This window comes from Elephas maximus, chromosome 23 (assembly GCF_024166365.1).
Source record: "Elephas maximus indicus isolate mEleMax1 chromosome 23, mEleMax1 primary haplotype, whole genome shotgun sequence".
NCBI lineage: Eukaryota > Metazoa > Chordata > Mammalia > Proboscidea > Elephantidae > Elephas > Elephas maximus.
The window spans coordinates 60,536,482-60,562,560 of record NC_064841.1 but is presented as its reverse complement, the minus strand read 5'-3'; the positions used below and the strand labels follow the sequence as shown (position 1 = coordinate 60,562,560).

At 37.0% G+C, this 26,079-nt stretch overlaps 1 protein-coding gene across 3 annotated transcripts in view; it reads right to left on the bottom strand.

Annotated features, from left to right (window-relative positions):
- PAN3 (poly(A) specific ribonuclease subunit PAN3) overlaps nucleotides 1-26,079 on the bottom strand; it is a 171,450-nt gene that overhangs the window by 40,849 nt on the left and 104,522 nt on the right. For all 3 annotated transcript variants that reach the window (XR_007515085.1, XM_049867478.1, XM_049867477.1), the window contains 3 exons: nucleotides 4,134-4,375; nucleotides 1,635-1,739; nucleotides 741-798 (listed from right to left, as the gene is read on the bottom strand). Coding sequence is in view for 2 of the 3 variants with exons in the window: in XM_049867478.1 (XP_049723435.1) it covers nucleotides 741-798; nucleotides 1,635-1,739; nucleotides 4,134-4,375 (405 nt within the window). In the remaining variant the exon portion in view is untranslated. The remainder of the gene's footprint in view (nucleotides 1-740; nucleotides 799-1,634; nucleotides 1,740-4,133; nucleotides 4,376-26,079) is intronic.

The window sequence follows — 26,079 nt, the reverse complement described above, 5'->3', positions numbered from 1 at the left end:
TCTTCAAGAAGATGTACATTGGACTGTGCTGTATCTTTGATTAGAAATAGGTGCTGAGATTATCTCTACTGCAAATTTATTCCTACTATATTATTTATAAAGTTTTGGTAAATTACGCCACATTTAATTCTGCTACATAAAAGTAAGCTAGAAGAGAAATTTTAATGTTCTCTGAGAAGCATGTAATACAGTCTGGAAAACCTGGGTTCAAATCCTGACTCAGTCAGCAATTTAATAGCCACTGGTCCTACAGGTAAATTACTTAACCCGTCGGTTTCACTTTTCCCCACATGCAAAATGGAGATGTTAAGTACCTATGTCACAGGGTTATTGCGAGGAATAAAGTACTTAATTAGTGCACTGTACGGCACATAGTAGTTTCAATAATAATAACCCTCTCCCTAAGCCCTCAGTGTAATTCAAAATTAGAAGTTCATTAAGTACCTATGTTTTATCAAGTTTTCTGAGGTAATATTCTAGTTCACATATTTATTAATATTAATATTCTAATAAATTACCTCGCAACTAACTAAACTTTCTGCTGAACTAGAATACTGCCACATGTAAAACTGATTGAAATAAGCTGGATGATCAATGGCACCTAGGAACTCTTCTTAAATGGACTGCAGGGAAACATGTTCATAAATGGTAATTAACTATTTTAACACATAAAAACATATACAACCACATGCAAATTATAACATCCTTTAAAAGAAAGGATGAGTCACTTTACTTTTTACCTGGCATATCGGCTTGATCAATTTGAGCCATTGTTATTAAATGTCTGTTGATCAGTTCCTAAAGAAAAAGGAAACGAGTATGTCTAAACATGGCTTCTGAAATCTGGGTTTCCTATTATAACCAAATCACTTAAGTATTAACATTTCCGGTATGCACAGTCTTTGATGCTGAAATCATGAAACGGCATTTCTAACGATGGTAAAATGTTTAAATTCCAGTCCTAGCTAAATGTGCCCATAACTAAGGCTGGACTTAGGTAGCTGTGTTATCATCCAAAGCACAGGACTATCTTTGAGGTTAAACTCAGGGTCTGCTAAGCAATACCTCGTTATATAAACATTATACTGGTAGAACTTACTTCTGTGAAACAAAAATATTTCTAAGACTCTGAGTGTACACTGCAGTTCTGCATACCAAATGATTTTTTTTAAACAGAATACCTGTTTGAAACAACAATCAGCAACAACAACAACAACAAAAAACTAAGTTATTTTATAGAACTTACTTTGTAAAATAACAAGCTCTTTTAAAATGAGATTCATCTCTGGGCCAAACTACTTTTTCTTAACCTATGCATATTAGCAAAAAGTGGTCTGAAGGCTAGAAACCATGTAAGTCATTTATATACTTCAAAACTTTTGATTCAAAGAATATGAAGTGCAGAAAGGTGACCCATTTAAACAGGTATTCAATGCTTTATATTCTAACACAAAATTACTTAGTATTCTCTTGAAAACCAGGTTTCCTTATAAAAATATGCGAATTGGAAGGCATAAATTCTATCAGCTTTAGTACAGCAAATCTGATTAAACAACACGAGCTGGAAAGCGCTCTGTTCTTCTCTAAAGCACAGCAGACATGAAGCATTTCCACCAGGAATTCGGAAGGCCTACCTGTCGGAGTTCATCGGCCATGAAGAAGGAAGGTGCGTTTGCTTTTGGTTGCATATAAGCAACATGAGGTGCAGTTGGAGGATAAATATGATAGTTTGGAAATACCTAAAAAGGTAGGGAGGGGGGAGATGCAGTGACAGATGCTTCTCGACTGACAAGCTTCACCACCGTTTTGATCATGTTTTAATCTTAAATGAGAACGAGTTAAAAACTTCAAAGAACAGCTATCACCAGTACACTTTCTGAACAAATTTTCTTTAAAAATAACCTTATATTTTAATATCCAATTTTTTAAAAATCTAGTGAGAAAAAAACATTTCTTCAAAATAATAAAAATGTTTCAGTTCCAATGAGAAGGCAAAAGTAGCTCTTCAGAAGAAATGTTATACCAACAGTTTGTAGGTATTTTTTAGAGGCAAATAGAAGAGAGGAAGATAATGAAAGTAACACTGTCCTGGCTGTCTAACTAACTGCCCTCTTGATAGCTTTCTGTGGCCAATCTGAACCAAGTGCTATTTATATTCTTGTTATAAACACTTCAAAATGCAAAAGGAAGGAGGACCAACATACTCTAAACTCAGCAGCATAAGTGAACAGAAGGGTACAACAAGCTATTTACCTTCCAAGCAAACTACAACAGAGTTACTAAATCTGCTTCCAGCTTCTTGCCTTTCATTCTTCTGCTTGTACCCTTACCCCATCCCTTCTCCTTCTCTTTTTCCTCTGCCTCATTCTTCCCTTCGCTGGTCCATGAATACAATATCAAGGTACATTTAAAAATAAGTCTTTAATTGTTTTCATTCTTTCACTTTAAAAGCTGAAACAAACTTTTTTCTCCCCTCGCTTTTAAAAATGAGTTCAACTGATTTCTGTTGCCCTCAGATTATTACCCTGTTCTGGATCTCAAGCAAGAAGTGGTTTTGCAATACTTGTAAGGTGTCCTTTAGTCTATATCCACGGGGAGACTCATACCTCCTTCTCCATGCCTCAGACGGCACAGTTTGGCTCAACTACCTCACGGTTACCGTAAGCGTATCTGTAAGAGTGGCTTGAAGGGTAGAAACGTTATAAAACTATGCCATATCTAATCTCTATAAAAATAGCTGAGACAGTTTTGTGACCAGCCCCTTTATAAATCAAATTAAATTTGTTCTTTCTACATATATCATGAAATAAAATAAAAATGTAAATAATTGTAAAATATAATAAACAAAAAAAGTAAAACATTGATGAAGTCTTACTTAAAAGAACAAAGGGAAGTCTCTGCACCTCAACTGCTTGACTTCTGTTCAGCAATCTGTTCCACGATAGCTTTTGGAAAGTTTTCTGACCAAAGAAAACTATTAACTTTTTTTTTTCACGTAAAAAAAGCACTTCATATGATTTATGGGTACTTTATGAATGTTTTCACATTTAATCTTCATTTTACAAACAGGGAAACAGTCTCAGAGATGATAAAATTCAGGAGTCATAAAGTGAAGGTAGAAATAAGACTTAAAAGTAAAAAAAGAGCTCCTGCCTCTGAAACCTATTCTCTTTCCATTCAAATTGTCTTTCAGCAAAATACTAAACTTAATCGAAATAAATATTTAACTTAGAAGATCAAAATCTGCTTATTAAAATCTAAATACAGTTTTCATATATGTCTATCCTCTATGATTATGTCAAGCGTCTAAGGTTTAGACCAGCGTCCACCATTTTAATGGAATTTGGCTTTCTTATTCATGAGTTCTTCATCTATTACTGATTTTTCTATAGTTGATACAATAATTTTTGAAGATGGACAAGATAATGAACCTAAAAAAGTATAATTAATGGAACATGACAACGCTTTTCTCTCTCTCCTGTCCCCCTCCCCAGGCCACTCATGCACTGAGAAGAATTCTTTCACTCTGGGCATGTTCTTCCTACCTTGGTCTTTGTAGGCATGTTTTTGTTTCGTAATTCTTCTCTCTCTTCATCATCAATCCTTTGGTAGCTATTCCCTCATCCACACCCACATCTTGAGCCTATCTCCTCCTTAGCAATGACCTCTTATCACTACACATCACTGTGCTATCCAGAGATTTAGCTATTAAATCACTAAGGCAAGGGTTTATCAGTTTGCTTTCAAAAACTACTGATAAGATACCATCTACATTCTCCAACTTCTTACTACAGATAAAACTATCTATACCCATAAACAAATGTCACTAAACATTCACTCCAGCTCACAGGATTACTAGGTGACCACATAAGTAAAATATGCCATAAAGGACTAGGGTATGAAGATGGTCTCATTCCTGATTAACACCAGATTTGTCCAAAAGGAAAGAGTTATTAATAATGTAGAAGTAAATGACTTTGAAGAGATACAAAGAGACTAGAAATCCCATCGAAGTTAGAAAATTAAATTTGTCACTTTTTCACATCAAAGGAGGAAGAATGGAGTAAAGATCTTCCTGAATAAGTGGGAACTGTTTGAAGAGCGCCATACTGCTTACTTTAACCTAGACATACCATTCCAGTCACAGGTGCTGGAGTTGTGTCTGTATAGAAGTAAGTCGTTCCACCCACAGTTTCCTTTTGGATCACCTGACCAGAAGATGGAGTCTGAGGGTTATTAACAGGTGTAGAGGCACTAGAAGGCACCATGTAGCTGGCTGGATTTGGAGTGTGACTTCTTCTTCGGGGAGCAGGAGACGTATGTGGAGTAATCTTGGGGGAATGCAGAGGGGAAGATCCAGCAGACAGTGACATACCTGAAGAAGATGCAAAAACAGTTCTTAGTGGCATCATCATTAGTTCTAGAGAAAAAAAAAAGTCTGGAAAACAAAATGCAAACATTAATCTGGAAGAAACATCATCTTTAGTAGATGTGAAGTACAAAGATAAAGGGCATCATTTCATTTTGTTTTGTGTTTGGGGAAGCTATCATCAGTGCAAGTAAAAACTAGTTTCTTTTTCAAATGTTGGCATTTCTAAATAAACTATCAAAAGTATTGCAAGAATAGTCTCCTCCATATCAAGGTTTACATCAGAAACTTTAACAGTTAAGAGTCACCAATAATTTAGTAACTAATTAAAGGGAAAGTGGAAAAGAAAAAGTCTTTCTTTCATTAAAGCACAATGCCTTTTCAAAGTATCATTTAACAGTATGCCTATTAACAAAAAATACCCATTTCCAAAAGATTACAGTATTAAAAATTCAAACTATCTAATGAAGACTTACTAGATGTCTTTCAGCCAATTAACACAGGATTATTTGGAAAAGGGCAAAAAAGTAATGCTTTTTTGAAATGCATGGTAGCTTAAACACATTTTTTAAATCAAGCAATATACCGTTTTGAGGCCTTTTGTCTTTAATTCTGAATAGGTATACACTAAAACTAATTAAAATTTCCCCAGATGCACATTTTTTATTAAAATTAAACCAACAGAACCATGCTCTAGTTAAGTTTTACTCAGCCACAACAAATAAGAAAGCATCAAGGCAGAGCCCGATCTATTAGGTATTGTGAAGAAAGGGAAAGGACCATGGTCTTTACTCTTCAGGAGATTCCAAACTAGCTGAGAAAACAAGACCAGGTCTCACGTAAAAGACACAAAACGACTTCAAAAATACTCAAATATAAATTAATATACCAAAAACTAGATACATAAATGCAGATGAAAATAAAGCTGAGTAGAGTTCATCACAGGCTTAACTGAGGTGATCAGTTCTGAGCAGGGACTGCAACTGCTATCTATAATGCCAGTAACACTTCTGGAAAAATTAGCTTATCCAGGAACTGTTTTCTGACTCTTTGGGAAACACCTAAGCCCTTTCACCTATGAAGTAATATTGCTGCCTGACAACCCAAGCAAGGAGTTACCAAAATGCCTCTGGCCAGGGATATGATTTCAATTTCTAACAACTCATAAAACGCTAACATTATATTTTCTGAAAATATAGGGGAACAACAACAACCAAAAAAAGCTGAGAACTAAAATAACGCTTAACTTTTCCTTGGATAACCTTTTGTACTTTCTGAAGAGTCTAGATGTAATTATTTCATGTGATTTTCGAGCAACTCAGTGAGTAGATAGGTAAGTGAGGTAGGTCAGGTTATGAGCACAATGGTACACATCAGATTTTACAAGTATGGAGCTTTTGTTACTTGACCAAGGACATATGTGATAAAGTCAACAGTAAAACCAGGACTCAACCCCACGTCTCGGATTCCCAGTCCACTACTACTCTTGCAATAACACAATGTCTTCTACAGTGATATTAAAATGAACCAGTAATTCTTAAGTATATCTTTAAATTGATCTAAGAGAAATCTTTAAAAATCGAAAACCCTTAAAAAAAAAAAGTGATTTTATTAATATATGAGCTTAATTTTTCTTTTTTTAAACTGTTCCACACTTCTGCTTTTATCTAACTCTATATTACACATTTAATCTGCAGGCTAATCTATGTCGCAAAAACTGGGAGGATAATTCAGCTATTTTCAAAGGATTAGTGCTCCCCACTTACCTAACATGAAATGTATTTAGGTAGTTTTCCCTAAAGCCAGTCTCTAAGCCTTTCCAATAAGAAACTATTTAAGTCATCAGAGATGAATACATGTGTTTACTACCTTTAAATTAAACAACAGCAACAAATACGGAAACCAATTCCTGAGTACTTTTCATGTGCCAGGCACTAATCTAGTGTTTTACATACATTGGTCTATTTAATCCTCACAACAACCCTGTGAGGTAGGCATATCATATTTCATTTTACAGAGGAGGAAACTTACTTTAAAAGACCAAAAAGAATTCCTTTAAGGACAAACATAGGTTATCGAACAACAGAATCAAGATTCAGACTCAGGTCTAGTTGATGCAAAAACTGTGCTCTTTGCCAATATACTATACAGTTGTCCAATTCCTACAACTTATGACCTTACAACAGGGGACCGACTACGCTTTTCAGCAGCATTAGTATGAGGGAGAGGTGTAGCATGGGGTGGAAGGAAAGACTCTGACACCAAAGTAGGTATATAAGTGGGACAAAAGGTAGGCTCTAAGGCTGAACACATGGTAAAAGATGACCAAAAACAATCTAATGTCAGTTAAGAAAGAAATTGTATAGTAGGATTTACACTTTGAAAATAACAAGCTTTCTCCTAAGAGTTTCCAATTTTGTGAAGTTATTATAATATAAAGCTTTAGCACTGAAGTTTATGTTCGTGTATCTGGGCTGAAGTGGCCTAGAAGACAACTCAGTTATTTAAACACATTCACAATAAAACATGCGTAACAGTAAGCATCACCACCCGTAAGGGTAGCAGGACATTAAATTGTACAGAAAGCTAGAAAAGAAACTAAACCCTAAATTACTAAAACAACAAATGTAGTCATAAAAGACACAGCTTTGTGCCACTGGCATATTTTACAAATGTGTTAAAGAACTGAGTAAAACTATCCACCTATCTGTATTTAATATCGTGAAGAAAATAACCACAAAGTATTCAATATTAACTGCCTACACACCACATTAAATTATACACAGCACAGAAGAGTAGAATCGTACTACAGAATCAAGTAGTTAAAAGTAATGGTGCTGAATTAATACATACAGATTCTGCCAAAAGCAAGGGAAGTTCTCTTCAAAATTAAGAATGCAGTTAAAAATGACATCTTCCATTGGGCATTGCTTAATGGTTAACCATGGGAACCTTTTGCTTAAAAAGAGTCTAAAAGGGTTTCTGGAATCAATTTGATATAATAAAGCTGAAGGTTTTCAACTAATGATGCATACCAGATACATTATGATCTTTGGTTGTTTTTAGGTGCCATCGAGTAGATTCCGACTCACAGAGATACCATGTGACAGTGCAGAACTCCCCCATTGGGTTTTCTAGGCTGTAAATCTTTATGGAAGTGGATCGTCAGCTCTTTTTCCTGCACAGCTGCTGAGTGAGTTTGAATTGCTGACCCTTTGGTTATCAGCAGAGCATGTAACCGTTGTGCCACCAGGGCTCCTCATACATTATGATTCAAAACCAAAAAAAAAAAAAAAAAAACCCCTTTGCCGTTGAGTCGATTCCGACTCATAGCGACCCTATAAGACAGAGCAGAACTGCCCCATAGAGTTTCCACAGAGCATCTGGTGGATTCGAACTGCTGACCCCCATGAGGGCTCCACACATTATGACAGTAAGATAATTCTTCCTGACTAATTCGTGATTTTATTTCCCTCCCACGTAACTATTCTTTTGTAACTTGTATCTTGACATGTTGGTGGGGAGGGATAGGAGGCTGGGGGGGGGGCGCCTTATGCGTGGTTTTTATATCACCCTGATATTAACTGATAATCACCAAAACACTTAAGTAAATACAGTAACACAGAGCAGAGTCAATCTAGAAGAATGCTAAATTAGAAATTTCACTTTTGTATTTTATTTATATTCTTGTAATTTACTGTTAGAATGGCATTTTGGTGACATCATGACACAACAATTACATTGTAACTTCTTATTAAGTGAATACGGAAACCCTGGTGGCGTAGTGGTTAACAGCTACGGCTGCTAACCAAAAGGCTGACAGTTCAAATCCGCCAGGCGCTCCTTGGAAACTCTATGGGGCAGTTCTACTCTCTGCTATAGGGTTGCTATAAGTTGGAATCAACTCGACGGCAACGGGTCTTAAGCAAATATGCAAACAGATATTTAAGGCATGTATGATAAATTAATTGTTTGGGACATTTGAATAACTCTTCTTAAAAGCACCCAACTCAAATACAAGTGAGGAACAATATAGGAATGCCCAATGGGTGAATTCACTGGAACAAAGTAAAGAAATGAAGATATAAAAAATCTTAAGGCTCATTTATGGAATATATTAGGGAGACAAACGTGTTGCTGTTTTTGGATGATATGAGTCCATACCTGGAAAATTAACAAAAAAGACACTTGTAAACAACAGAATTCACTAAAGTCAATGGTTACAACACTAATATATGTATCAAATCAACAGTCTTCCTAGACACAACCAACCAGTTAGGGCAATAGTGGTTCCGGAAGATGACAGACTGAACTAATCTGGATACCCTCCCTGACACTGCAACTACCTCGAACTGCCAAGATAAAATACTATACCACAAAATTTAAAAATACAGCTGAGATTAAAAACAAACAAGCGAACAAAAAATTCCAAGAGCCAGAAACTAAGGCAGACTTTAAAGCCAAGCAAGAAGTTATGCTGTGGGAGGTTTGGAAGATCATAACCTAAACTAAATATAGTCTCTATGGCTGAGGCTTTAATGCAGATCAAACATGGCCTCGAGCTCATAAAATGTGGAGAAATGGACCTAAAACCAATTCGTGTAAAGCCTGGACTCTGGAAGGCTGCACCATATCAACCCTTAAAAGTAAAAGGGGAATTTGTCTGTGGAGTGAGATGGAGGAAAGGGAGGAGAGTCGGGGTGGTGTTTGAAGAAAAATGGAAACCCTAAGCCTGTAACATTATGCATAGGTGTAAGAGTGAAAATTCCCATGAGACTGTGTGTTAGAAGAATCCCAATGAAAAATGAACATAAAACTTTAATCTACACTGGTAAACCCCTGGGATACCTGGATGAAGCAAACACGAGACTTTGGATTTTAAACACTTGAACACTTTCACAACCCAAAGCACACAGGACCTCCTCTCCCCAGAAAATAATCTCACTTCAGAGAACTCAATCAAAATGAGAATCAAGCATATACAATATACTTGAGAATTAGCACCCAATGAACAAGAATCCCAGATAATAAAACCATATAAAACGATTATAAAATAACTACAACTAAAATGATTAAGGACATGAGAGAATGAGTGTCAACCACAATAAAAAGACAGGACATTATATGAGACTAAAATCCATTTTATTTTTAAGAATAAACTAGACTCTAAAAATAAGAAATATAATCATTAAAATTAAAGGGGGGGAAAAAAAGAGAGACGTTAAATAGCAAAGCAGATACAGAGACAGAAAATGTCATCAGAGGGATGTGAATCTAGGAATAAAATATGTAAAATAAAAAAGAGTGGTAAAGAGACAGAAAAGTCCCTGTGTGGCACAAACACTATGTGCTTGATTGCTAACCTAAAGGTTGGTGGTTCGAATCCACCCAGCAGCTCCACAGAAGAAATGCCTGGCAATCTGTTTCCATAAACATTACAGCCAAGAAAACCCTATAGAGCAGTTCTATTCTGTAACACATGGAGTCACCGTGAAGTCAGAATAGAATAGGGCAGAATAGGTTTGGTTTTTTTGTACGGTTCTGTTTTAAGAGACACAAAGGACAAAATGAGAAGGTGAATTTGCAGGAGAAAAGACAAAGAATATTGGAAAAGCAATATTTAAAGAAAACAGGTCTGTGATTTTTCAAGAACTAACTTACCACATAAATGCTCAACCAAGAAGTCCTAGAGCTCTGAACAGAATAAACAGAAATAAATCCTTATTGACACACTGCATGAAACTAAAATACATGGAAATGGAAATGTATTTTAGCCTATTTATATAATGTCCTGCTCTTCTATTATGGTTGATACTTCTTCTCTTCTGTCCTTAATCATTTTAGCTCTAATTATTTTATTACCTGTTTTATGTGGTTCTATTACCTGGGATTCTTGTTCATGGAATACAAGATAAAATCTTAAAAGCTACCGGAAAAGGAATAACCTATGTAAAAAAGAACAACAATTACACTAACAGTAACATGACACAATGAAATAATATATTAAAAATAAGGAAGAAAAATAATGGTCATCTTGAAATGTTATACACAATTTATAAATGAGGAGAAAGAGACATATTAAGGGTTTGTCACTTAGTCCTCCTTGGTGAAAGAACAATTAAAGGATCAACTTCAGTAAAAAGAAAACTCCTTTCCACACACACACACACACACACACACAAAAAGCATGGAAATTAAGAACATGTGGGTAAATCTGAATAAGCATTAACAGTAAAAGCAGAACAATTCATCTGAGATAATTTAAAGTGAAAGTATAACTAAAATTTTAGACACCTGTAACACCGAAAAAAGAGCAGGAAGGGCCAAAGTAAGAGCATTAAATATACTTGTATTAATATTTTTATCTCCTCCCACTTTAGACTTAGTGAAGCACGCAATGGTAAAAATCTAGGGATGACCTCTACAAAAAACAGGAACATGTAACATCTAACTACTACCTCACAACATATGTGAAAACTACCTCAAAATTAATCAAAGACCTAAATATCAAGAGCTAAAATCATAAAACTCTTAGAAGAAAACGTAGGTTTAAACTTTCATGACCCTGGGTTATATAATAGTTTCTTAGTTAAACCCACTGCTGTCCAGTTGATTCTGACTCATAGTGACCCTACAGTTATAACGCCCAAAACACAAGTAACCAAGGGAAACAATAGTTAATCTGTACTTTATCAAAATTGGAAAGCCTGGTGGTGTAGCACTTAAGTGCTACAGCTGCTAACCAACAGGTCAGCAGTTCGAATCCACTAGGCGCTCCTTGGAAACTCTATGGGGCAGTTCTATTCTGTCCTATAGGGTTGCTATAAGTCGGAATCGACTTGACGGCAATGGGTTTTGGTTTCATCAAAATTATAGCCTTTTCTGTCTTCAAGGGACACTCTCAAGAAGCAAAAAAACAACCCACAGAATGGGAGAAAATATTTGCAATTCATGTATCTGACAAGAGTCTGTTGTCGTTAGGTGCCATGAAATCAATTCCAACTCATAGGGACCCTATTGGACACAGCAGAGCTGCCCCATAGGGTTTCCAAGGAGCAGCTGGTGGATTTGAACTGCTGACCTTTTGATTAGCAGCCAAGCTCTTAACCACTATGCCACCAGGGCTCTGGTAAGAGTCTAGTATGCTAAGTTATAAAGAGCTCTTTAAAATTCAACAATAAAAAAACCAAATAATCCAAACTAAAAAATGGACAAAAGATATGAACAAACATTTCTCCAAAGAAATTCAAATAGCCAATAAGTACATGAAAAAGCTCATCATCATTAGTCATTAAACCAAACCAAAATCAAGCCCGTTGCCGACGAGTTGGTCATGACTCATAATGACCCTACAGAACAGAGCAGAACTGCCCCATAGAGTTCCCAAAGAGCGCCTGGTGGCTTTGAACTGCCGACCTTTTGGTTTGCAGCCATAGTATTTAACCACTACACCACCAGGGTTTCCGTCATTAGGGAAATGCAAATCAAAGGCACAATGCACTACCATTTCACACCCACTAAGAAGGCCATAATCAAAAAGATGGGCAATAAAAAGTGTTAGTGAGGATGTGGAGAATTTAGAACCCTTACAGACTGTTGGTGGGAATGTAAAATGGCGCAGCCATTGTGGAAAGCAGTTTGGCAGGTCCTCAAAAAGTTCAACATAAAGTTACCATATGACCCAGCAATTCTACTCCTAGGTATATTATCCAAGAGAACTGAAAACATACATTCATACAAACACTTGTACACGAAGGTTCATAGTAGCATGATAGCCAAAAAGTTGAAATAGCCAAAATGTCTACCAACTGATAAATAGATAAAAATAGTGACGTATGCATGCAACGAAATGTGACTTAGCTGTAAAAAGAAAATACTGATACACACTAAAACATGCAAGAACTCTGAAAACATTATACTAAGTGAAAGCCAGACATGAAAGGGCAACATATTATATGGTTCTATTTATATGAAATGTCCATCATAGGCAAATCCCTAAAGACAGGAAGTTTATTAATGGTTGCCAGGAACTGGGATGAATTGGAAATGACTGCTAATGCATACCAGGTTGTTTTTTAGGATGATGGAAATCTTGTAGAATTAAATACTGGTAATGGTTGTGAATATACTAAAAAGCAATGAATTTGATACTTTAACAGGGTGAATTTTATGATACGTGAAATAGCTCAACAAAAAAAAAAAAAAAAAAAAAACCAAAAACTTGATGTCCAAATCATTGTTAGGGGTGGGGATCAAGAAAACTCCATTAATCCAACATAGGGGAAGGGGCAATAAAAATAAGAAACGATTTATGTTAATTAGCAATAAAAGTATAAAATTAAAAACATGAAAACATTAGAAATATACTGACAAATATAAAAGATAACTTAAACAACTGGAACTAAGTACCCATAGTCATTTGTTACCATGTTATCAATTCCACCCTAAACTAATATAAAAATACCACTCCAGTTCAATGGAAATGTCAACAGAATTTTTTTTTCAATTGGACAAGCTAATTAATTACATCTGTGTGAAAAAATAAACACTGAGAATAGCCAGGAAAATTACAGAAGAAAGAAAAATAAGGAAAGGAGGACAAAGAAAAAGAAAAAATTAAAAAAAAATGAGGGTGAACAAAGAAGGGAGGTATAACCTCATCAACAGAATAAGGCACCAACAGTGACCTCAAACACACATGAAAAAAATCAGCACGATATAAAAGTGGTATTTCGAACTTCAGGAGAAAAGATGGACTACTTAGGAATCAGGAATGATAACTTGCTAGCCATTACTATGTAACTGAATGAGTACAAATACAAACGGATGATTATTTAGACAAAATAAATGAAAGCTAAATACACATTTCATTCTTTACACCCAAATAAATTTCAGATGATTGAATATTTAATAGTTTAAATATTAAATATGAAAGCTCTCAGAGGATTTTTTAAAAATATGTTATGAAGACACAAAATCTAGAAACCAAAAAATAAAATGTTAATTCTTTGAAAAATAAAAATTTCTATACAGCTAAAAAAGAAATTTGCAACATTTACTAAAGAGCAAATACACTTACTAAAAGGAGCCCTAGTGGTGCAGTGGTTAAGCACTCAGTTGCTAACCGAAAGGTCGGCAGTTCAAACCCACCAGCTGCTACGAGCAAGGTATGGCAGTCTGCTTCACATCTGGACATCTGGGTCTTAAAAGCTAGCAAGCAGCCGTGTAAGATGTATTAACTGGTCCCAATCTACCTGGAGCAAAGGAGAATGAAGAACACCAAAGACATAAGGAAAATATGAGCCCAAGAGACAGAAAGGGCCACATAAACAAGAAACTCCATCAGCCTGAGACCAGAAGAACTAGACGGTGCCCAGCTCCCACCAATGACCGCCCTGACAGGGAATCCCATCCGCAACAGACAGACCCTGATGGAGTGAGAAAAAAGTGGAGTACAGAACTCAAATTCTAGTAAGAAGACCAGAACTGACGGTCTGACTGAGACTGGAGGGACCCTAGAAGACATGGCTCCCAGACTCTCTGTTAGCCCAGAACTAAAACCATTCCCGAAGCCAATTCTTCGGACAAAGATTAGACTGGACTATAAGATATAAAACGATACTGGTCAAAAGTGTGCTTCTTGGCTCAAGTAGACACACGAGACTAAATGTGCAGCTCCTGTCCAGATGGGAGATGAGTGAAGGCAGAAGGGGACAGGAGCCAGTTGAATGGACATGAGAAAAACAGGGTAGAGGGGAGGAGTGTGTTGTCACATTGTAGGGAGAGCAACTAGGGTCACAAAACAATGTGTGTGTAAGTTTTTATATGAAAAACTGACTTGACCCAATTAAAAATTGGGCAAAGGATATGAACACACACTTCACTAAAGAAGATATTCGGGTGGCTAACAGATACATGAGAAAATGCAAATTAAAACTACGATGAGATTCCATCTCACTCCAACAAGGCTGGCATTAATCCAAAAAACACAAAATAATAAATGTTGGAGAAGCTGTGGAGAGACTGAACTCTTATACACTGCTGGTGGGAATGTAAAATGGTACAACCACTTTGGAAATCTATCTGGCGTTTTCTTAAAAAGTTAGAAATAGAACTACCATACAACCCAGAGATCCCACTCCTCGGAATATATCCTAGAGAAATAAGAGCCTTTACACCAACAGACACATGCACATCCATGTTTATTGCAGCTCTGTGTACAACAGCAAAAAGCTGGTAGCAACCAAGGTGTCCATCAATGGATGAATGGATAAATAAATTATGATATATTCACACAATGGAATACTATGCATCGATAAAGGACAGTGATGAATCTGTGAAACATTTCATAACATGGAGGGACCTAGAAGGCATTATGCTGAGTGAAATTAGTCAGATGCAAAAGGACAAATATTGTATAAGAGCACTATTATAAAAAAAAAAAGATCTTGAGAAATAGTATAAACGGAGAAGAACACATTCTTTTGTGGTTACGAGGGGGGGAGGGAGGGAAGGAGGGTGGGAGAGGGTTATTTACTGATTAGTAGATAAGAAATACTTTAGGTGAAGGGAAGGACAATACTCAATACATGGAAGGTCAGCTCAACTGGACTGGACCAAAAGCAAAGAAGTTTCCGGGATAAACTGAATGCTTCGAAGGTCAGCGGAGCAAGGGCTGGGGTTTGGGGACTATGGCTTAAGGGGACTTCTAAGTCAACTGGCAAAATAAATTCTATTATAAAAACATTCTGCATCCCACTTTGAAGTGTGGCCTCTGGGGTCTTAAATGCTAACAAGTGGCCATCTAAGATGCATCAATTGGTCTCAACCCACCTGGATCAACGGAGAACGAAGAACACGAAGGTCACACGATAACTATGAGCCCAAGAGACAGAAAGGGCTACATGAACCAGAGACTTACATCATCCTGAGACCAGAAGAACTAGATGGTGCCCGGCTACAACCGATGACTGCCCTCACAGGGAGCACAACAGAGAACCCCTGAGGGAGCAGGAGATCAGTGGGATGCAGACCCCAAATTCTCATAAAAAGACCAGACTTAGTGGTGTGACTGAGACTAGAAGAATCCCGGCGGTCATGGTCCCCAAACCTTCTGTTGGCCCAGGTCAGGAACCATTCCTGAAGACAACTCATCAGACATGGAAGGGACTGGACAATGGGTTGGAGAAAGATGCTGATGAAGAGTGAGCTACTTGTATCAGGTGGACACCTGAGACTGTGTTGGCATCTCCTGTCTGGAGGGGAGATGGGAAGGTAGAGAGGGTTAGAAACTGGCAGAACGGTCACGAAAGGAGAGGCTGGAAGGAGGGAGCAGGCTGACTCATCAGGGGGAGAGTAAATGGGAGTATGGAGTAGGGCGTGTATAAGTTCGTATGTGACTGACTTGATTCGTCAACTTTCACTTAAAGCACAATCAACGAATCAATCATAAAAAAGACTACAGCCTTGGAAACCCTATGCGGCAGTTCTACTCTGTCCTACGGGGTCACTACGAGTCAGAATTGACTCAACGGCAATGGGTATGTTTAATATATAAAATTGCTAAAACCATTAAGAAAATAACAACCAACAGAAAATGGACAAATTATACAACTAGCCAGTTCATAGAAAATTAAATGCCTCACAAGGTGCTCTCATGTTCATTGATAACTGAAGAGGCACAAATTAAAACTAGCATACCATCTGGCTTTCTTCTCTGATTGGCACAGATTAAAAAAAGGTTTAATGAGACAATTATTAAAGGCATAGATGGTATATTTTGTTATCATTTGTTATGATCTCTTTTGGAAAACAATTTGGCAATACCTATTAACTAAGACTTTCTTACTGGCACGATAATGGTAAACGATCCAAACAATAAAGAGTAATAAAATGAAAAACAAAAGCCATGAGCTCCATAAAAGTGGAAATTTTTGTCTTCCTCATTCTTTACGGCCCAAAAGGGTCAATCAATATGCGTGTCATGAATGAATGCTAAGGTTACTTTTAAATTTCTTCCATGAAGGAAAACAAAAACAATACTTCCTTTTCTCAAAGAAGTTAAAAAAGGGTGTCATCTCAGAAATGAAAGCATCTGAGATCACAAAGTGAAGACCATCCTAACTAGGAAAATATTAGAAACATTCCTTTTAAAATTGGGAATAAGACAAAAACGTCTACCATGACCACCTCTAAACACATCACTGTACTAAAGGCCCAAGCCAACACAATAAGAAGAAATTAAAGCAGAAAGGATTGTGAAGGAAGAAATAAAACTATCATTCTTCATAAATAATATAACGGTACAAATACAGGATCTATAAACTACGAGAAATAATACTTTATCAAGGTGTTTAGCATACAAAAGTCAACTGCATTATCTAATTAAAAATAGAAAAAAAATTTTTTCAAAATACAAATTATAATAACAACAAAGTACCTAGGAATAAATCTAACAAAATATGCTTAAGACCTGAACTCAGGAAGTTAGAGAACTTAGCAGAAAGACATTAAAGAAGACCTGGGTAAAAAACATGGAAACAGTCCATGTTCATGGATAGGAAGGCATTATTTTAATTAGGATTCTCTTCAACTTTATCTAAACACCCAAGACAACTTCCCTGAAGACATCATGCTGCTTCGTGTGCCCACACATCTCTAAAGCAGTTTCCTCCTCTAACACCTTAGCAGCAGCCCTCCTCACCACCATCAAATTCTCTAAATCCTACCCTCATGGAAAATTCCAATTCATTCTTTTGAAATAGGTTTTTACTCAATAAAGATTTTCCTGATATCTATACTTAAAAATTACTCTCATCCTGTTTTCTTTTTTTATAAATTTCTTAACATTTGCTGCCAGCACCACACTTAGCTCATTGTCTCTTTTCTTCCTTTTGTAGAGAAGTACTGTACCTTAATCCTCTCTGTGTTCCCATCTACACACATAACGCATGCTGATACACAGAATGTATCTGTTCAAATGAAATGGATACAGAGGCGGAGATCCCTCCTTTTGTAATAGCAACAACCAAGCTGCTAGTCACGGCAACAGCTACAACCATGAAAATGTCAGGAGTGGAGAATGCCATTACTGGAAGTGCCTGAGTTATCTGAAGAGGCTGGGAGCAGAAGAAAAGGTTTTAAGAAATATAAATTTATTATAAATAATGAATGGTTACGCTCCTAAGCGTCATAGGAAGTCAGTCATCGTATTCTGAAAGCGAATGTGAAACTACCCATCAGCCACTGAGATAGAAAGACAGGAATCTAAAAGAATCTGAGTGGAAGACAACCTTCTGACACGATAAAGCCTGACTATTCCATTACTATTTCTAGGTCAATGCAGCCTGGGTAGACCTAGGTTACACAGATAATTTTAACCAAGTACCAATAATCAAATTAAACCCCCAACAGTAAATTACTTGTCATGTAGTGACTGCATTGAAGAGAATGGTTTAGATTAGAAATTAACAAAATGTTACCTCACACTGAACGCGTGAATTGGGGACAAACAGCAGCAGTATCTTGTTAACAACAAGGTCAGTATTGGAGGCCTCACCCAAGAGAAGTTCATACTAAGGAGTTTATATAATTATACTCAGGAATACAAAAAACATAGTATTACTATAAATACATTCCTTACTCTATTAATTTTTTTACCCAAATTCCCTTATTACCCCCAAAATAAACAGTGTACAGTTACAGCTCCCAAAACAGACACTTAACATGTTTGTATCACTAAATGGTAACAGCATCTTCAACGCACTAAGAATTAACCATTCCCAGAGACCATCTTTCAGTGAAATCATGAACAGGCCCATAAACTAAAAATAACACCTCAGAGGAACACACTCCTTAAAGCCATCAATTATATGATATCAAAAGGGCAGCATTTGCCCAAAAGCAAAGATGAGAAGGCAGGGAAGAACAGAAAATCAGGCCAAAAGGAAACAGGGAACCTAAGACAGAAATGGGGAGCGTGCTGACATATTGTGGGGAATGAATCCAATGTCCCGGGACACTTTATGTACAAACTATCAAATGGGAAACAAATATGCTCTGTAAATTTTCACCTATGCACAATAAAAAAAAAAATTTTTTTTTAATTAGGGCTAATAATTCTCTTTCTTGACTATTTTTTTTTTTTTTTTTAGTTAAAGGGAAGATACAAAAAGCCAACTCCAAAGTGGAGTTCAGAGTACTTTTACCCCACTTGCTCCTCTTATGAGAAGCGAAAAGGGAGTTTAAGGAAGGTAATTTAATTGCAATCACTATTCAAGTAAAAGTCTGGATGCTGTGGAGTTATTTGCAATTTGATGCAACCTGCAAACAAATTCCCAAGATACCCTAGGCAGCTATCCTAGATGTAGGACAAACTGCTATTACTTACAACCTTCTGAAATAAGATGTTAAAAAGTAACAGAATAACACCAGGAATGCACTCAACTCTTCCTGTGACACTGATAAACAGAGCTGCTTTAAAATATTATCCTCAAAGATTTTCTCAGTAAAACTAATAGCAAAGATCCTTGATTGTGGGAGTCCCCAAGATCACCCCCACATTCGGAGATTCCACAGAATTCACGCAATTCGGCATATAGTTATACTCACGGCTAAGGTTTGTTACAGCTATGTAGGAAGGGTACACAGCTGAATCACAAGGGGAAATACACAGGTGGAGTCCAGAGGACTCCATGTGCACGTTTCCTTAGCAACCCCCTTCCCATGAGGGGTCAAATGGAGTGCACTCTTCCCCCAGCAACATGTGTACTATGTATCTGCTCAGAGAAGCCCATCAGAGGCTCAGCACTCAAGGCTTTTATAAGAGGCTGGTCACACAGGCACCCTCTGTCTCACACATACCAAAATGTCAGACTCCTGGAAGGAAAGTAGGTGTGCAACATAAGCCACATGGTTTGCACAAAGAGCCTAGGTACAGTAACCCACTCTATCAGTCCATGAATGGTGGGAGTTCTCCAGTCAAGGGTCCTTCTTGCAAACAGGCCTTGCTAAGGATAGCAGTCTTAGGCCTGCTGTGTTAACTCGTTTCTGCACAGATACCTCAAATTGTCTCCAGTACCAAGCCTCCCCTCCGCCCCCAAAAACAAACAAAAAAACAAAGCTATTGCGGTAGAGTCAATTCAAACACAGAGCAATGCTACAGGACAGAGTAGAACTGCCCCATAGGGTTTCTAAGGAGCACCTGGTAGAGTCAAACTGCCGACCTTCTGGCTAGCAGCCTCAGCTCTTAATCACTATACCAATAAGGTTTCCATCTTCAGTAGCCACCCCTGTTTCATAATTCTGCTCTATAGTGAATATTGTTACAGAGAAATACAAAGGCCAATGTTTTATTTTTTATAGCTGAACATACGCGGGGTGGGGATAAGCCTGAAGTTATAGCAATGGATTTATATGATTCCACTATTTAACCCATACACATTTAGAAAAAATAGTTAACATACATTAGTGATGTATACTCTACTGCTGTGAAATACAGCAAAGATAAATAAGATATAGCACACATAGGAAGGAACTAAACCTATATGCTTCATGAGCTCCCATCTCTAGCATCCGAGCTATCTAGCTATACATACTAAATACACCCACTCCTCACTTAGCGACACGGTTACGTTCCAAAGACTAGGTCATTATGTGAAAATCAGTGTTATGTGAAAATGGAGGATGACCACATCAGATCACAAAAATGGGGGACGACTACATCATTACACAACCGCCAAATTACATCGCTGCATAAATGCCCAATTATATCATGACATAACTGCCAAATTACGTCATTACGTTACCGCCGAACCACTCAGAATCACTGCCCAGCCAAGATGACACATAATCTTAGCCATCACACCCAATGTTACTCTTGCCTCGCACCTCGGTGTTCGTTACTGCCAGATGCACATTGTTTATGCTGAAAATAGTCAGATAACCAGAAGGTCAATAAGTAAGGAGTAGATATACATATACACATATATATATGTGGCTTAAAATAAAATTTCAGCTACTCACACTAAAGACTTAGTGATAGCCTTAGTTAAGGTCATATTCTAGCTTCTAGCATGCTAAAATAAGAGGTCATTCAAAAAGTTTATTTATTTAAATATTAGAAGTACAAGGAACAAATTCTGTCCTAAATAAGTAACTGTTAGACTTGCAGATGAATCCTGAAGAGGCTCGCCCAGGCTACATTTATGTCCACCATAAAAATAACTGCTTCCAATTTCAAGAGCTTAAAAAAAAATTTAGCTTTCACTCCAGAATTCTAGTTCTGGAAAGCATCCTGAAGAAATGATCATAAATCCTAAAGGATATTTATAGTTAAAGGTATATATGCAAAGAAAATGCATACACATGCTGCTTTTTGAAAAGCAACTATGATTCAACTTTTTAATACATAAAACTGATTGACAACTTGAAGTTTAAACACTGTCAATCAACCGACATTTACTGAAGTGATACGAAGCTTCAGGAAATAAAGTACATTATAAGCAAGGCTCAATGATGTGCAGCTGAATTTTTTCCCATGCTACAGCTATCTGACGCAGTTAAGACAGACAGAAAAGTTGCCTGAATACTTAATAACCTTATTGTTGTCAGCTGCCATCAAGTTGATTCCGACTCACCGCAACCCCCATGGATTAGAATTTAATGTTTCTGAAGAATCCTAGCAATGTGTAACTATATGGTGTTTGTATTTTTTTTATTTATTAAAAAATATTATACATTTAATGATATAGGTTTGTTCCTCCCCACAGAAGACTAATTTTAAATTGATAGGATGCAACAGATAACAGATGACATCTTAGAATTCAGGGATATGATAAGTATCGATTATAGGTTTGGCGACTTTTCTGTCCAACAAGAGTTACCAATGGCAAAAATCCTTTAAGATCTTGCTATCAAGTAAAAAAATAAGAATAATAAAATCAGTTTTTTACTAAATTTTAACTTGGGAACATTCTGACACCTCTTTTGAGCCACAAATTAGGGTAAAAAAAGGAAGCTTTAAAAAGTGGAAACAAAGATAGGACTGAGACAAGCATCAAACAGTCATGTGCATATTTTCAATGCAGACCTGATCCCAGGACAGACTGTACAAAATAAAAGCCACCATCACAAAAGCAACAGAATTAGGAGGTAAAAGCTAAGATGATACTAGCTTTTACTTCTTTCCTCACAATAATTTTATTGTTCAATCAAATTTAGCTTTGCAGTTAATTATCAAAACGGTCTAAAAATGTTCTTAAGGGTACCATGCTTAAAAAAATGCTTAAGAAGGTCCCAATTATCACGCATCTAATGAACCTGAAGTTGACTTGTAGACAACCTCACTTGCCTGAAGTCCAGTCTTCCAAACTCTGCCCTGATGACCATTTATACCTCTATAAAGTCTAAATAATAAAATATATGTGACAGAATCAACTTAAATGTGACAAGGTAAAACTGCCATTATTCCTATATATTTTAAATCATTCTTTCAACTGACTAAAATAAAATTATTTATACTCCTGTGACTCCTAAACCACAAAATTAAATGTGTTACTAGTCACAGGTGTAGCTTTGGCTAAAGTATTCCCTATGTCATTCAACACACTGTTTTAAAAAGTCTCCAAAAAGAAAATCCACAGTATCCCTGGGTAATTTATTGCACCTAGAATATTAAGGTAAGGAAATTTTTCTTTATGTAGCCTAAATCCCTCATTTCCTATAAAAAAAATCCATTTAATTAAACATTATAATTGTTCTCATTTTCTCCAAGACTGATGCCAAAAACACCTGTAATTTCTAAGGTAAAATTTATTAATGACCGAAAACTTGTTGTCATCAAGTGGATACTGACTTATAGCGACCCTACAGGACAGAACAGAACTGTCCCATAGGATTTCTAAGGAGCAGCTGGTGGATTCGAACTGCCGACCTTTTTGGTTAGCAGCCGAGCTCTTAACCACTGCACCACCAGGGCTCCAATTACCAAAAAACAGATTATAATATTATACATAGAAAAAGCCAAATGTAAATCACTGATCTAATAAAATATTTATCAAATTAAGTTTAATCCTAAAAGTTTCAAGCCAACAAATACATATTACCTTTGCAAAGATGAAACAAACCAAGAAAAGGTTTACTTGAGAGAGATGTTTACAACCCCATGTGAAAAAAGGGTAACTTGGATTCAGAAGTAGACTGCACAATCCTATGCTGATCTCTCAGGACATACAAATTCTTGCTGGCAATGAACAGGAGTAAAATTTCTACACTTTAAAGACTCGTTCAATGAAGTTCAGTGGTAAAATGAAAATAACGTCAAAGAGAATACAGGCAGTCCCCAGGTTACGAACAACCAGGAGCTAGGAACCAACCCCCATAAAGCCTATTACATTAAAAATTTGAGGAACATACAATGCTTCATAGTAACAAACAGGCGGTATTTTGTGACACACATCAAAACATTATTATTATTATTATTATTACTGTACCATTATACTAAAGAGATGTTTTAGTGTATCTGGAAGTGTTTCCTTAATGTTTTTTATAAATAGGCAGGTACACTACATACCATATATTTAGACAAACATTTGACTAACTGACTTTAGATACGACGTTACATACGAATTCGACTGAAAGGCAGACTTAGGAATGGACCTCGTTCATAATCCGGGCACTGCCTGTATTAATGTTAACTGTCAGAACTGATTCTTTCACAAACCCTGTTTTCACAACAGCAACCCCTTATCATCAGGGGAATTTAAAGTTGCTGAACTCAACAATCCCTTCAGTTAAACAAACAGACCCCTCATAGAGCTGTCCAACGCTGCCCAAACTATCCATCCTTTAGTCGAATCAGTCAGTTTCATGAATTGTAGAATTTATCTTCAAGTCCAGTGCTGACTCAGAGGGTAGCTTGTTCCCTAGAGAAAACAACCAACAAAAATCAGAACAGCTACTGCTCATAAGCTCTTTCAACACCCAAGTGGAAAGGACAACTTATTGGGTCCAAAAAATAATTCAACTTCCTTTCAACTACAGAAGTAGCCAATAAATCAAAGGCATCTATAGGCCATAGGCAGTTCTTGGTTAAAGCTTTCGCTCAGTTACAAGAAACCTTAAATAGCTAACTTAAAGTTTACAAGAAAAGCTATCACACAAACCAGACGTTTTCTCACTGAAGCAGAAACATGATGCAGGGAATACAAATGGAAAGGATTCCAAGGGCCAAAGCTGTTGTTTTATTTTTGAAAAGCTGCCTTCCTAGTTTGCCTGTGTGTTGAGGGTGGTGGAAGAGAAGGCAATGAAATATTACCACTCAGAAGTAACCTAAATTTGTAGAGTACCTTTGCTTAATGTGACACATAATACACTAGTGAAGTATTGCGTAATTCCTTAAACGCAAGGCCCTCATTCACTAGTCAGAGAAAATATTCTGAGACAAGAGATAAAGGAGTAACATGTTCTGTTTCAAGACCTGAAATACTGATCCACCTTCCCTATTTAAGTCTAAATCCAAAAGCCAACACACCCCGTCTCTGAGTTTCAAGATATGCCACAAAACCAAGGTGCCTTTCCATTTCATGACTTAGGGTTTTGTTTAAAATCATAAGCTACACTGAAAAAAAGAAAAGGAGGAGACCAAAGAGCTCAAGCTAATTTTCAGAACACTGAAATGTCATTTTGTCCTTTCACATGAAGCAGGTTAAAAGGTTTTTATAAAACGAACATGTTAACGCAAGACATGCCTCGAGAAAGAACCATTCATTTTTTTTAATGTATTAATGCTATTAGTTATTCAGCTGTGAAATATAACAATTTGAAATTTATTCTTTTAACTTCCAAATTGTAATACAGAAAACTTTTGATTCACAGGCAAGAATCTCAACACCCAGAGCTCAGACTTGTGGGACAATACTACTCATTTGAATATAGCCACATGGCACTGGGACTGGGTGACATTTTGGTAATTCAGTTTGTACACGTGTGTGTTTTAACACCTGAATGATTCTTCACTTTTCCAGGTTTTCGCAACTGGGGTTTCAGGAGAAATAAGCCCTAATGAGCTAGGCACTCATTGTATGTGGTGTTATGTAACATTTGGGAGAAATAACCAAATAGCCACTCAAATCGTTTTCTGTATTCTGTGGTTCAGATGAGGAATCTCAAATGAGAAAGGCTGCAACTTTCCTAGCTTCCTTAATCTCTATAAACCCAAAACCAAACCCACTGCTGTTAAGTCGATTCTAACTCATAACGACCCTATACGACAGAGGTACAACTGCCCCATACAGAAGGAGACTGCCACATCCCTCTCTTGCAGAGTGGCAGAGAGGTTAGCAGTTGAGCACTTCAACCACTGCACCACCAGGACCCCTTTAATCTGTATATTATTGATAAATTCCCTCCTTTTGAGAAACAACCCTTCTACGTCAGTAGTTTTCAAACTATATTCAGTAGAACCCTAGTGCTTCCAAAATTGCGTCCGGGGTTCAACAGATGCTCGATCTGAATTTTGTTTATCTATTTTTTACTATTTATTAAACCAATAATAAAATCACAGATGTATGTCTACGTTAGTGTTTATTCATTTTTAACATCCCAGAGATCAACCCCAACACTCGTAACTTGTGTTGGGTTAGGATATTTTCATGCAGACCTCAGACTAAAGCATCTCTCTCCTGTCACCCCTGTGCATACGTATGAATTTTTTATTAGTAAAGGAGCAGCTAGGAACCCTGGTGGTGCAGTGGTTAAACGTTCAGCTGCAAACCAAAAGGTCAGTGGTTCAATCTCACCAGCCGCTCAGCAAGAGAAAGGTGTGGCAGTCTGCTTCCGTGAAGATGACCCTATGGGGCAGTTCTACGTTGTCCTATTAAGTCGCTAATGAGTCGGAAATGACTCAACAGCAATGGGAGGTAAGGTAGCAACTCTGCTATAATCTTTATTTACATTCACGTGTACTCAAATAAAACTGAACAACATGCTACATCTATGTGAATCATGATTTTCATGTTATTACCATATTTTTGTGCAAATTTAACACCCATCTTTTGCATTTGTTAGCCAGCTGAGCTCTCCCCCCCCCACCACCAGGCACCCTCACAAGTGCCAACAGCATAGTGTGCTTATGAAAATACCTCAAGGTGGAGGGCACGACCAGCAAATGAACACAGAAGGCGTGCGTTATTTATGTAACAATGCTATATATGGAAAAATGGAAACTGAGGAGTATGACTGTAACTATTATCCTTCACCCACTAATCTCAAACTGTATTCAACAAAATATCACACAGCCTTGTTAGTATCACACAGCCTTGTTAGTCTGAGTAACTTTCTGAATGAATTTTATAACTCTGACCCTGTAAAAATATGTTTTACCTGTTTTATATAATTTTAGATTTTGGGGTTTTATACAGGTTATTTAGAAGCCCTGGTGGCACAATGGTTAGGTGCTCAGCTGCTAACCCAAAGGTCAGTGATCCAAACCCACCCAACAGCTTCACGGGAGAAAAGACCTGGCGATCTGTTCCAGTAAAGATTACAGCTTAGAAAACCCCATAAGTAGTTCTACTCTGACACATGGGGTCGATACGAATTGGAATGGACTCAACAGCACACAGCAACTTCACCAGAAGCTGCTTTATGAAATGTTTGAAATCCACTGTTTTAAGCTCTAATCAGATTCTACTGGTTCAAAGGTTCTCCAG